Source organism: Acanthisitta chloris, unplaced genomic scaffold, assembly GCF_000695815.1.
Source record: "Acanthisitta chloris isolate BGI_N310 unplaced genomic scaffold, ASM69581v1 scaffold1215, whole genome shotgun sequence".
Classification (NCBI taxonomy): Eukaryota; Metazoa; Chordata; class Aves; order Passeriformes; family Acanthisittidae; genus Acanthisitta; species Acanthisitta chloris.
The window spans coordinates 50323-63986 of record NW_008675149.1 but is presented as its reverse complement, the minus strand read 5'-3'; the positions used below and the strand labels follow the sequence as shown (position 1 = coordinate 63986).

Below are 13664 nucleotides of genomic sequence, written 5' to 3'. Positions count from 1 at the left end.
GCTGGCTTAAACTGGTGTGTGAGTGAAGTGTTTGAGGCGATTGACGAAAGATGCCCTGGGGAGGAGAAGCAGCAAGGAACTGCAGCAAAGAAATGCACACCAAACAGACTACTTATAGATTAAATTATCTTTTTTTTTTTTTTTTTTTTTTGCTGTAAATGTACTTGCAAGACACAACTGACCAGAAAACATGGACTCTGAGGAGCACTTCACATTGTGCTGCAGAGCATTGAGACTGGAGCTGCTGAGCTCGGAGTTCTTGCTCCTGAGTGTGGAGGGAGGAAGAGGGACAGAGCTGGTAAAATACTCTATTATCAGGGATCCAGGCTCTTCTGGAAGTCTGTGTATCATCTCTGGTTTTGCCTAAGTCCTTAGTCTCTTGGAGGTCAATTTGGGAAAGACCAGCCAAGGGATCAATGGAAGTGATCTCCTAGTCTGGCAAAGGCTGCAGCTTCCCTGTGGAAGGAGAGAGGCAAAGAGCCTGGCTGAACAGTGTGATGTGTGGCTGTTACATGAGCAGGGCTATAATGGGAGGTTTGATGGGCTGATTCACAGAATGGTAATGTTGTGAATGGTGACTGAAGTCAACCCTGGCCACAAGCTAAGTCTGGGTAAAGGGGTAAGTTGTGGCATCTGTTTTGGCAGGAGAAGTATGTGAGAATGTAGGACCAGAGCAAAATGTCTTAGAAGGCTGCACCACTGCTCCATCTTACAAGTGAGTGGTGCCTGTGAGTCTCCTCACCCACTCTGGAGTGTCCTGGAGCACACCCCCAGAGTGTGTCCTCTGGCATGGCCAATAATTCCCCGTGTGATGTAGTGCCAAAGCAGCAGTTGTGAATCTGAAGCCACTCCAAGGTAAAGAGTTTCCACTTCTGCCCTTGTTGGTGTGATGTGGCCCAGCCTGGCTGAGCCTTCTCAGGGAGTGCTGGTGTGAGGAAGTTGACCCCTACTTCCATTTTAAAATGGATTTATCTGAAGCTGGAGGTTAAATCAAATCCTCCCAAAGCAGAGGTTTATGAGAATAACTTTTGTGACTAATCCAACCCCTTAGGCCTCAGTGGAGGAGACTTTGCAGCTTTGTTTTTCCTTGTAAAGAATGCTCAACATATGTCCTGACAATTAGTCAGAGTGCCCAAAAATACCCATCAGCCCTGCAAGCTGATCTCCTTTGGCTCTTGGAGCCAAGACAGACACAGGGTTATGCACTGTGGGGCTTTGGGAAAGGTTATTTTTAAAATGGCCACATAACAAGGGTGATTTGGTCCTTTCAGCTACCAGCTTTGGCTAACAACCGAAGGTGCAGACAGCCAACTGCTAATCTGTTCTGTGCCCAGGGTAATGGGCTGGTTCTGCAGCTAAACCCATGTGCCAGGGCTGGCTCTGTCAGCTCTAAAACAGTTCTGAGGGCATGGCCCTAAGACCTGTGCCAACTTTGGGCAGTGCTTTGATGGTGTGCTGGATGCCAGAGAGTCTTCCCAGCTGGCATGCCAATTCCTGGAAGGGAATGTCCTCACTGAAATGGTGGCTTGTCCTCACCCTTAGCTAGGCAATGTGCTTCTGCCCAGCCCTTTCCTGAGGGACTTTGATTTACCCTTCTCTGACCACCTTAGCTGAAGGTTTCTATCCTCAGTGTCTCTCATGTGCTGAATTTCTGGAGGTCACTGTCCTGTGGGGGCAGAGGATGGAGGTCTGCATAACTGTCTGCCCAGCAGCTTCCCAGGAACATGATGTTTTGATAGAAAACATCATGCTGAAAGCATTCCCAGCCTTTGGAGGAAGAGCTTGAGCATGGCCTGCAGCACTTGCCTTGCAAGTCTTCCTTGCTGCCAGGTCCTGTTGAAGGAGTGCAGGATGGCAGAGCTACAGAAGCCCATGGAGGGATGCTGGAGAGCATGTGTGTTGTAGCTGATGTCAGGACAGCTGCTAACTTCTGACTTGTAGTGGGTAGATTTCCAGGGAATGACCCAACTTTCAAGCAGTGACACAAATTAATAGCTGAACTTCCTTCCATGTGCTCCACAGTGAGCTGTTTTACTTCACTGGGGCAGAGCATCACTCAGCCAGCTGCAGTGCCCAGGAGAAGTAATTGAAGGCAATTAGAAGTGCAGAAGAGTATAATGGAGGCTGTGAAATATTATTTCAGTGATGGTTCACTAACTGCTTGGTGAAGCCCCAACATGAGCATTTATTGTGAGTAGGATTATATTGCTGTGCCTGTTCATCACACCTCATCTGTCCTGGGAGACACTGCTGTGCTGCCTGGCTGGATCACTGTGGTGTTTATTTGACAGGGACTTGAGTTACTTTTCTCAGCTCTGAAGCCAGGGCTAAGCCACGAGGGGATGGCTGTGACTAGCAAATGTTTGCCTCATGCTTGGCTCTACTGGTCATTCCTCCTCCATGTGAGAGCAGCTAAACTTGCAAAAAGACAGACCTACAGTTGGCCAAGATCACCCTAAGGCATTCTGCTGTCCTAAGTGTGAAGCTCTGGGGGAATAACTTGGGGAGTAAGAGTTGTGGTGTACCCTGCTTGGCCCTAGTGCTCCTTGCAGGACCACATCACCTGGAGGAAGTGCTGCTGGTGGCCAAGAGGCATCACAACCTGGACACAGCACTGCTGGATGGGTATGTGCAGGACCCAGCAACAAGACTGCTGGGGATTAAGAGGTAAGTGCAGCATTTGAAGCTTTTTAGCCCAGTTACAGGCTTGGTGCTCTTACAAGGCATCTGAATCAGACCAATCTTGGCAGTACATGTAGATCTTTCTCCCGCGAGGAGCATAGGGCGTTTTTGTACCCACTTAGGGTTGGCTGATGTTCATGGGCATGTTCAGACCTGTGGTTTTCATCTTGAAGTTCACAACGAGGGCTGTGGACAGCCTGATGAGCCTCTCAGTCCTCTGCCTGCACGCTCACAGCTCCTCTCTGCACACTGAGCTGGGAAGAGAGACATGTCTCAGGTTTAACAGAGTGCATTTATGATATATTTCTTTGTAAGAGATTTAATAAAATCTTCAGCCTTTTGTGTCTGGCCCCTTTTCAGTTTGTATTGAAGGTGCAATTCTAACTGTTGGGGCTACAGCACACACTCAGCATCCTTGCTGCTGGAAGATACAGTCTTGGCATCTTATCTGCAAATCATGAAAGAGGCACAGGGAGGAGGGAGCAGTGATGGGAGGAAATGGGCTTTCTTGTGAAGCTGATTCAAAGCCAGCACTGTGCAGCACCTCACGCTGCTGCAGCCTCTCCTCACCCCAGTGCCCTCTGGAGCTTGTGTGTCCTGGGGCTGCATGGTGCCTGTGTCCAACCACGCTGTGGCTTCTGTTCTCCAGCCCTGTCACAGCCAGGATGGGGAACAGGAGCTGAACAAAGCTTTGGGACTACAAAGCAGCTCCTGATTTATGTGCAGACACTCCCCCGAGGCCTTGGTGTCACTTGGCTTTCAGCAGCAGCAAGAGCTCTGCCATGTCAGCAACAGGTGACGAGAAGAAGTGCCAGTCAGGAGAGTGTGTGGAGGGGAGCCACGGAGCAGATGGCAGTGGGGAAATAAATTTGGAGCTGCCATGGGAATAGTCCTGGAAACAGTCCAGCCTGTGGATGAAGGCAGATGGGAAAACCTTGGTTTATATCTCGTCCAGGTTTTGTGGGGTTTTTTTAAGATGTCTTTATTTCCAGCTCTGTTATCTCTTGACCATTCTTTTCTGTCTTGTTACTATACCTCATCCCTATTTTTTGTCTCTTCTTATCCTGCCTTCCTTTCCCCTTTTCTTTTCTTCTTGCACTATATCTAAGTTTGTGAAAGGTTATCCAGCCTGTGTCACTTCCTCAAGAACATATCCCCAGTTCCTCTATCCCTCCCTCCACAGCTGATACTAAAAGCTTCCCTTGGCACTGAAAGGCTCAGCACACAGATCTGACCCAGCTCTGGGCTGGAGCTCAGCATGGAAGAACAGAACACACACACCCTGTGTGCTTTTGCCATGTGCTGCCCATTTCCTTCTCCACTGTGCCTCCAAGCTGGTTCTCTGAGAGCATGGGGCTCATCCATGTGTTCATTCCCTCCACCACTGTAGTGATGTCCTCACTGGATTTGCTCTGGGTGTGGATATATCTCTTGTGGACTAGAGTGTCTCTGGCTTGTGTTCATGTGAACTCCTGTGGGATGCTGCAGGGGTGTGGAGGTGTATCCTTGTATGAAGAACTGAGCTGAGTTTAAGACTTCTGAGGCAATTTCTTGATACTTCAAAGAGAAACTGTCCAGTTTTGAATGGACTGTTTGAAAGGACTAGGTGGAAAATCCCCATGTTAGTTCAGGCATGATCATGGGTGGCACACAGGGTCCCTGGCTGGGGTGGAACAGGGACCATGTCCTGCAGCCCTCACCAGACAGTCTGCAAACACTGCTCTGCAGTGTCTTCTGCCAGAGCTGGGAGCAAGAAGTGCTTTGAGAGCTCGGAGAGCTGGAGCAGCCCCAGGTGTTAGTACTGGACTCAGAAATGCCCAGTATTTTGTGGCATTGGGGGCTGCTGCCTCTTCTGTCTTGTTGATGGACCCTCCACGATTTCAAAGGCAAGTTTTCTCTTGAGAGAGTTGTATCTGTCCTCTCTCCTCTTAAACTGAATTCCATTATTGGTTAGCTTCCTGCAAACTCTGTCTTCATATTAAAAAAAGAAGTTAAAAAAATTTTTTTTTCAATCTCTGCCCCAGAAGAACCAAACAAGTTTATCGCTGAGTTCTGCAATAGGCTGCGCAAAAGGAGCTACCTGCTGTGGGAGGTCACATGCAACCTAAGAGAGATTAAAAAAAAATAACAAAACTTCATCTGCTGAGCTGTTACTTGAAGAGAAAGAGGTGTTTGTGCAGACCTGGCTGTGGGATGCCAACCCCCATGCTGCCCAGGCAGCCCTGGCTGATGGGACTGTGCTGGTCCTGTGTTATTCCTGCACAGCCTCCAGCTGGAGTGAGAGCATGGAGCAAGTTCACTGCCTACCTGCATGTCAAGAAGGGTAGGGAGCAATCTGGGACTCTCATGGGGAGCCTGGTGGATGGCTAGTGTGCTTATGTACTGTGCACTGCCAAGCAGTGTGTATGGAAGCAGAAAGTGCAGCATTACCTTAAGAAGTGGACAGGTGCTCTCCTGCTCATATTTACTGCTGCCTGCTGCTTTCTTTGATGATGGTGACTAATAGTTCATCAATGCCTGGGTTATATCGGCTCTATTTAGGACTTTGTGCCTGTTGAGTGACAGCAGGATGTGTGAGCAAGCTGAGAGGCCCAGACCTTTTCTGGCAGGATTCTAAGGGCAAGAAAATACTCTGGAAACTACAATGTGAATCATTTGTTTATCCGAGTGGATGACACCATGCCCCAGCCATGCTGCTGTGCAGTTAGACCTATGCAGTGGGATCAGTGTGTTCAGGGCAGCTCCTTGGAAAACCTACAGGACAGGTTTAATGTTAAAAACATGACACCCCAAGCCTGCATGACCTGCTGGTCACTCACTGATGTGTTTGCAGCACTCTTCCCTCTGGGGCCTGTGGCTACATGTGCCTGGCTGGAAGAGAGGGGCTCGGGCAGGGCTGGCACACCACCATTCTGGGTCACCCACTCTGTCCTGGAGGTTTCTGCTCCCTGTCATGTTTCACAGGGCAACAACGTCCCTTCTTGACACTTATGTTGTGCCTTGCACCACTGGTGTGTTTAATCATCTGGGCTTCTGCAGACAAAGAGGGGATTGTGAAGGAGATGGGAATTGTCCAAGGTCATATGACTAAAACCAGCCAAGAAAGTTATGGTTGTTTCCCATCGTATACCTGCGGTGCTGGCCCAGGAGGCCACAAATTCAAACCAAATGGCCTTTTTGTTAAAGACTGCTCAGGGGTATCACCAGAGGCTTTGCAGAGTGAGCTGTGCTAGGGAGTTTCATGGTGGAGTTTCATGGTGAAGCTTCATGGTGAAGCTTCATGGGCATCAGCAGGGCTTTGTCTTCCTCCTGATTTTTGGCTGAGCTTTCTCTCTCCCTCCTCCTCCAGCCCAAACCTGTCGTGGTGCTGCAAACACACGTGTTTGTGCACATGAGACATTGTGATGGCCAAGTGTCCATCCTCACTCTCTGCAGTGCTGCCAAACCTCTGCTGATCGCAGCTGCCTCTGGGTGGGACGTGGCAGCTGTTGGCACCACACAGCAGCAGTGCTGTTCCATGTCTTTGGACAGGGAGCAAAGGCTTCTAATTGAAATACTGGGGGAAGTAGGAAATTACTGCTGGGCAGGAGGGTGCCAGCACTTTGTGTAGAGATCTAGAAAGGAATGAGAATGGTTAATGGTGCAAACTCTCCATGCACTGCCAAAAATGAACTCATGCCTGTAAATATTACACTGAGCACAGCAAGATTAGCACAGGAAAATACCAGTTGTTAGGGTTCCTGTTTCCATCTGAATTATGCAAACAATTTGCTGGAGTTTATAGATGAGCTGGGGCAGAATATCATTGGGTTTCTCCTAGCCAAAGTGTTTCAGTGTGTTAGAATTGTAGTGTGTTTCCCAGCCTCAATCTGCTGCACAAGTGGATCCATGCTGTGGTGTTCTGGGATGGCACACTGTCAAGGGTGGCATTTTCCAGGCCATGTTGGAAATTTGGAGATGTTGGGATGCTGGTGAGATGCTGATCTTGCACATGTGCTACCTGGGGGCCTAAGATGGGTATAGAGACCCAAGGGATCACCAAACCCAGTGCTGGGGCTGGAGGTTGTGGACATGCACAGTCAAGGAACTCCTGGGACCTCTGCAAGTGGGAAGCAGAGATGTTCCTGGCTGTAACAGGGATGCTGTTCAGAGGCCAGACACCAGCACGATGGGCTCCCTGGGAGGAATGATAAACATTGGCTCTTCCCAGTGTCTGTCAGGAGGTTAACTGACTTTCCCACGCTGTGCAGTGCGTCAGTGGTGAGCAGGATTAGCAGCTGGGCGGCCCTGGCCCCCGGCCCTGAGCATGCACCGACACCAATTGCATAACCCAGAACGAGCATGGGGCCGTGGAGCTGCTGCAGCCTGGGTGTCCCCACGGGAGTGAACCCTGAGCCAGAGCATCCTCCAGTCCTGCCATGACTTGGGTGGAAACTGGTCAGTTGGAGCCATGGAGCTGGGATCTTCCAGGGAGCTTCATGGACATCTGAGTGAAGATGCTAGAGAAGACTATATGATGAAATCTGGCTTTAAGAGCTGCTGCTCAGGCACTTGCTCTCCTTCAACAGTTAATGCCTTGAGCTTTCTTAGGGTAAAAAGCAAGGGGAGGACCAAGTACAGTAGTTGTACTGGGAGTAAAACTTCAGACTGATCTTCATGTTGAAAGCAAGTCCAACCCACCCATGAATGTATCTGCTGGTACTTCTGTGAGCTGTCAGCTGAGTTCCTGAGGGTACAACCCACATCCTTTCAGGGTCCTACAGCCAGAGGACAGCCCCTTGCTGGTTCCTGGGACTGCAGCCTCCCTGACCCCCATGGGGCTGTGATCCACCTCTTCCCTTCAGCAATGGCAGCACAGCATTAACGTTGGGTCTGTAATTTAGCTCAGGACTGTTACAGGACACAATCTATCTCTAAAGCCAAGGCCAAATGCTGCTAGCATGGGGTCAAGTTCCTGAGGCATACTCTGCCTTTGGGACTAATTTGGGTGCTGAGTAGCTGAGCAGGTATTTGAATGTTGCCTACAGAGACCTAGAGGTCTCTGGATCCTATTCTTCTCCCTTGGATCACCTAAAATGGTAAGAATTTTCAAGGGGGATTAAGGTTGTGATCTCTGGGGAGGGGAGTGGACATCTGGTAGGAGCCCCGTCCGTATTAATAGCCTCCGTTTAAATGTATGTTATCAAATGGGGCAGCTCCTATCAGCCAAGAGACTGTGAACTCCGTTACCTGAGGGGCTGCTGGTGACTTGGGGCTGCTAGCCATGGCTTTCCACAGGCACACAGGTAAAGTGCCAGGTGTTGTGGGGAAATGCCTGGTAAATGGGGAGGAAGGTTTTGCTAAGAGGCTCCTGCACCAGAGAAATAACTTTTTGAATGCATTCTTAAGCCTCAGCAATCTGCAGCTGTAACTCCTGGTGGCAAATGGGCTAATAACCAGTGTGTAGGACAGGTGCTGGGAGCAGGGGGTGGTGGTGGACTTGTCTATTTTGTAAAATGCCTTGGATGGTAAGTGGTTTTGTATCTGCTGCTGTGGGAAGGCTGGGGGTCAGCTGTTATTTGAGGAGGCTTTGTGAAAATGGGGACAATGCTCATCCTTGCAGCAAGCTTGCCATGGCAGTTACTGCAGTGAGCAGGGAAACTCAGAGCAGAGGGGAGCCCAGCGTATAAACTCAGGTGGTTAGCTCTGCTCTGGTGGGAAGTTTGTGGCTATTCCCTCTTCTCTGTGTTCTTCTTGTAGATCAAATGGGTTGACCCTCACCAGTGATAGGAAAATGCTAACTTTTCATTTCTGTTAAAACTGACAGGAATCTTGAGAGCAGGTTTTGCATGTCTCCTTGGCAGGCAGATGTGTGGTGTCTTCCCATTCTGCCTAATCTCCTCTAGCCCTCCAGCTGAAGACAACTGGAGGCTCTTTGGGATTCTTAAAAGCCTATCTGATTCTTAGGAGCTGTTTTTGTGTGCGCCCAGCATGTATTTACAGCCCTACACCATGATGTGCAGTGGTAGTGCCATTGCAGCTCTTGATCAGACATAGCCCAAAGGGTGGAGGTGCCTGGGCAGAGGGTATCAAGTTTGGGGTGCAGCTTCCATGGGCATCAAACTAAGCTGCTGCACACCAGCTGCAGGGATGCTCATGAGACTTGGGAACACAGAACTTTCTCAAATCTGGGGGCAAAGGCACAACATGCTGCTCAGCTTCTTGCTCAACCTCCCAAGACAAGGGCACGAGCATGAGGCTGCTTACACAGCATGTAACTGCTTAGAATTTGCTTGTGTGATGCAGATACACATTATGCAAGGTACTGTCCTGAGTAAAATCTGATTTCTGTGGTCTCATTTGATATAAAAAGACATTTATTTTTTAAGTTCAGCCCAGGAGACTGACTGGTCCTGTAGCATCCTTCCATTATACTCCTTTCTATATCTTTGTTTTCTTTCTCATCTTCCTCAGGGGATGTTCCCTGGGGCAAGGACTCACAGACTTGATGTTGTGCTGTAACATAAAATGCTGAAGTGTCTTCTGAGCAGATGCTGCAGTTGGAATACTGCTGCCAGCAAGTTACAGCGTGGCATTCACTCCTGCAACCCCCAGGAATCCCCACACTCCAGGACAGCTGCAGGGGTACCACAGTGCCTGCTCTGGGTGTGTGTGTGAATCCTCTGTATCAGGAGGAAGCTCATGTTTGGCTCCTGGAGGTACCTGGGCACGAGAAGGGCATCCAGCTACTGTGGTGGGGGCAGATCCATGCATAGCTGGGAACAAAATTTAGTAGTCTTGAAGGTCAAAGCTTAATGCAGCCACTGAGTTAGCTACTGAGCAGGGCTCTAGCTGATTTGGTTAGTTTTGTAGGGTTTGAAATTCACTGTTTAAACTCTGCCTGTGTGCTCAGCCTTACTCGAGGCAGTGGTGTGAGCAGGCTGGGAGCCTCATTAGCCTTAGCTGAGCTCTGTATTGAGTGCCAAAGCAAGCCCAGGGGGAAGTGTTTGCAGCGCTGTGGCAGTGGTTTTTAATAAATAGCACGCCCCTACTTCCCTGGGGAACTGTGAGGATTTAATAATGATTGGGATGTGCTCAGACATGGTGGCAATAGGACCGTAGGGAATGTTTCTGGCAACTGCCTGAGGAACTTGGAGCTGTTCTTGTTCTAAATAAAGAAGCTTCCATTTTATCAACAGACTAATTTTTGAATTATAGAGTACGAGACTCACACGTGCCCCAGCCTGGCAATGGGAGAGCTCAGCTCTCTGCTTGGTGCTGCCAGCCCTCCCAGCAAAAATGACCTGCAAAGGATTTCTTTCTTTCTTTCCTTTGGCTTTGTAAATGTTTTTTTGCCCCGGGCAGTGCGCCAGAGCAGTCCTGAGTGTCACCTTGCATTTTGGATTAACAGGACCCTTCTTTTAAGGGTTTCCCTGGTATTTATAGCAAACCACGAGACATTGCATAGAGGAATGCTGAGAATAGTAACTCAGGTGACAGAGCAGGGGATGCCAGGTCCTGAGCTGAAACAAGCAGGTGTAGCCAGTGCCTGGCAGTGCGGGGGCTGTGTGCACAGTCTGCAGAGAAAAACAAAACTGATGGAGAGTCAAAAAGCAATTGTTCTTTTTTTTTCTCCATATGCAACTGTGTGTAGGGCAGAGGGTTAACACCTCCAGCCTCATCTTCTTTCTTCAGTGGCAGAATAATCTGTAAAGTTTAAGTACAGCTTCTCTGGTTGTTCTTAGAGACCACACTTCAAGTTCTTCCTTGGTGGTTTATCATATTTAAACATATTCCCAAGAGACATTAACACATATCCTGTGCTAAGTGCTTTGCTTATCAGTTGTGCTTCAGTTCCCTTTGCTGAATGCTTTGGTTCCAGCAAACCACTGTGATGCTGTGTCGGGTGTATAGCTGAGCTGGGAGGGACCAGCCCTGGAGTGATGGGAGACAGGAACAGAGGGAAGGGAAGGGGTTGTATGAATATGAGTGCAGTACCTTTTGTGAGGTGGCACTTAGGTCTGTGCCCTTTCCATCCCAAACCTTGCCATGCTGCAGGGTGCAAACAGTCTTGACCCTGACCCTGGGACAGCCCTGGGACTGCTCCACAGCATAATGCTGGTGTGACTGGAGGTGCATGGAAGCCAACGAGGCCCAACCGTTAGAGATCTCTGAAGGGTGGAAGATACAGTTGTCCAAGGGCTGAGGTGCTGCTCTTGAAAAGCAGATGCTTTCAGGGGACAAGTGGCTAACTGGCATCTCTGGTCAGGTAAATGTTAGGGTTGTATTCCAGTGGGTCTTTGTGCCAAATACCCTGATACTTGAGAAGGCCACTGGCCTGGCCATCTGCCCTCGAGCTGTAGCCAAATCCATCAGGGAGCTACATTTAGACAGCACCCTGCCTGGGGTGGTAGGAGAGGGACACCTTGCTTAGAGGGGGATTCATTATGTTTCATTAGTATCATGACTTGCCAGTTTTCCAGACAGTCGAGATAGACCAGGGTTAATATACCTGGAAGCTCTGGAAAGTTAATCTGTGGGGATGTGGTGCAGCTGGAAACTGAAAAGGTTATTAAGGAGACGAACATCTCCAAACCCACAGCCTACTGCCACCCAGGCTTTAAGAGGTTGTATTTGGTTTTTTCACAGAGCACAACAAATCTCTGCTCTGTTTACCTTCCGTGAGAGGGGACAGGACCACTGAGGGGAGCAGCTGTAGGATACTAAATACAGCTGAGCTCTGAAGTGTCCCTGGATATTTGCTCCACTTGGGGAAGTAGCACAGCCACTACTGGCATGGGGTCCCACTCTGCCACACACTAGTGGCTTTCAGGGCTCTTGTGCACCAGCCCCTGCCTGGGCTGCTCCCCTGAGAGGGTTGTAGAAGATAGTCTGGTTGACATGAGCTCTTGGCATGGCACAGGTGAGCAGAGACCATGAGCAGCTATAACATTTGCTGGGACAACCTGGTCAGTGCATCTTCACTGCAGGCAAGGGGACAGAGGTGCCTTTCCTGGATCTAGCTCAGGAATTAATTATACTGCTGAGAGCAGAAAGCTCGAGGAAAAGAGGGAAGCAAACTTACACCCCTGCCTGTATGAGAGAGGCTTTTTAGTCCATGAGATGGCACGAGGTGGGGAGAAGCTGTCTGCACATACAGCCCAACTCTGGGGGCTGCCAGGCCCAGTGTTAATTTGTCTGTGGAGCTCTAAAACCGCCGTGATAAATGTCTCACGTTAGCGCGTGATGAGTTACATGGGAGCACAGGATTATGTTACTCCCTGGGCCATACTTTCAAGCTTACGTGTTCTGGTTGAAAGCAACCCTAAACCTGAGATCAGGAATGTTTCGATACCATTTGCCCTGGACCCTGTGCTACTGCATTTCTTCCAAATAAAACCCACCTGCTTGCTAAAGTTCTGCAGAGCTTGTGGTGCCTCACATAGTTTCCATGTTTCCCAGTAGTTTATTTGTTTCATTTGCTTGAACTGGTGTAGTTCTGTCTTGGTGTAGTTGTCAGCAGGGCATGGACATCTCCTGGCCTTGGCAGGGCAGCATTTCCAGACCTTGGTCCCCACAGAGTGCCATTCCTGCCAGCTCAGCCTCCAGCCTGCCTCTGTGAGTTTTAGGAGAAGGAAAAAGGGATGTGTACTCAGCCTCCACCTCTGCTGCAGCCTCCCCTGTGCGATGCTCCTCCTCAGGACTATCTGTCCTGCTTTCTGGAATATAAATGTTTTGACTTGTTCTGACCTGATGTTACTGTGAGGGTGACAGAGGAGACAGTGAGATGACTCTTGGGTTTTAAAGTAACAGTGTGACTCCTATTTCCCAATCTAGCATCCTCCACTGCCTGTCCTGCAGCTTTCTGAGCCCTGATGAGCCAGGAGAAAAGATCTGCTAAAATGGAAAAATGTTCATTTGCAGGCAGACCCCTCCCCTGGCTTTGCACCTGGCTGTGTTGGGCTGCTCATGGTGTGCTACCAACAGCATGTTGCTCTCAAAGGAAAAAGCAATTGGATTGGCAAAGGAGGGGCTGAAGGCAGGTGCCACCCCCCGTTCTTGATGTGTGGACTCATGTGCAAAGCTGTGCCCTGGTGGGACTGGGTGGGTTGGACGTGTGCCTGTCTGGTGAGGTTGGACCCTGCAGTAGATGGTAAATCTGGAATTACTAGGGTGGGCACGCATCCATGAAAAGCTGCATGGACAGGTCCTCATGCCATAACAAGAATGCAGACCTGATTGTGCAGCATCCTGTGGCCAGGGGCAAGCCCAGTGGGATCCTGCTGTGACCCCTCCTTGATGTGAGAGCACAGCCAGGAACGATGTACCCTCTCTACAACCCAAAATCGCCAAACCCTGTTGTGGTTCATAAAGGTGCTGTGCTGGGGAACAGTGTGGCTGGAACAAGCACCGTTGTACCGCTGAGCTCCATCAGGAATAGGCACCAAAAGCAGCTCCCAAACTCCAGGGCTGGTGGGGAGGTCCAAGGTGAGGCCATGTGATGGAGGAGTTTTCCCCACCTCAGCAGGAGGCAGCAGCAATTTGTATGGCCTGACTGTCCTCTCCCTTTCTTGCTCTGTGCTGATGCTGCTGCTCTGTCAGGAAAAGAGTTTCCTCTTGGCAGTCCCCATTGCCAGACCGTGGTTGTATCTGGTTGCTGATAGTGCTGAAAGTTCGAGGCTGTGTCCTGGGGTGTTGCCCATGCAGGGAAACAGGGATCTGCAGGGATGGAGCTGCAAGGGCATGAGCAGACAGGACAGGGATGGAATTGTGTTTCTGAGACTCCATGGGTTTGTATAACTTTTATGCCCCATCCCTGGAACTGTTCCAGGCCAGGCTGGATGGGGCTTTGAGCAACCTGATCTAATGGGTGGCATCCCTGACCATGGCCAGGGGTTAGAACCAGATATCTTTGAAGTCTGTTTGAACCCAAATCATTCTAGGATTCTCTGAACCCTGCCCAGAGCCCTTGCACCTCCTTGCAGGAATGTTGCTGGTTTCTG

At 49.7% G+C, this 13664-nt stretch overlaps 1 protein-coding gene across 4 annotated transcripts in view; it reads left to right on the top strand.

Annotated features, from left to right (window-relative positions):
* The window catches only part of FHL1 (four and a half LIM domains 1), a 29422-nt gene that overhangs the window by 11704 nt on the left and 4054 nt on the right, over positions 1–13664 (top strand). The window contains exon 1 of one of the 4 annotated variants that reach the window (XM_009075590.1): positions 7652–7688. The exons of 1 other annotated variant lie outside the window; for it this stretch is intronic. Coding sequence is in view for 1 of the 3 variants with exons in the window: in XM_009075587.1 (XP_009073835.1) it covers positions 7946–7967 (22 nt within the window). In the remaining 2 variants the exon portion in view is untranslated. Of the gene's footprint in view, positions 1–7651; positions 7689–7945; positions 7968–13664 lie in introns of those variants that run through there. 2 more of the 4 variants (XM_009075587.1, XM_009075588.1) reach the window with 2 other exon arrangements.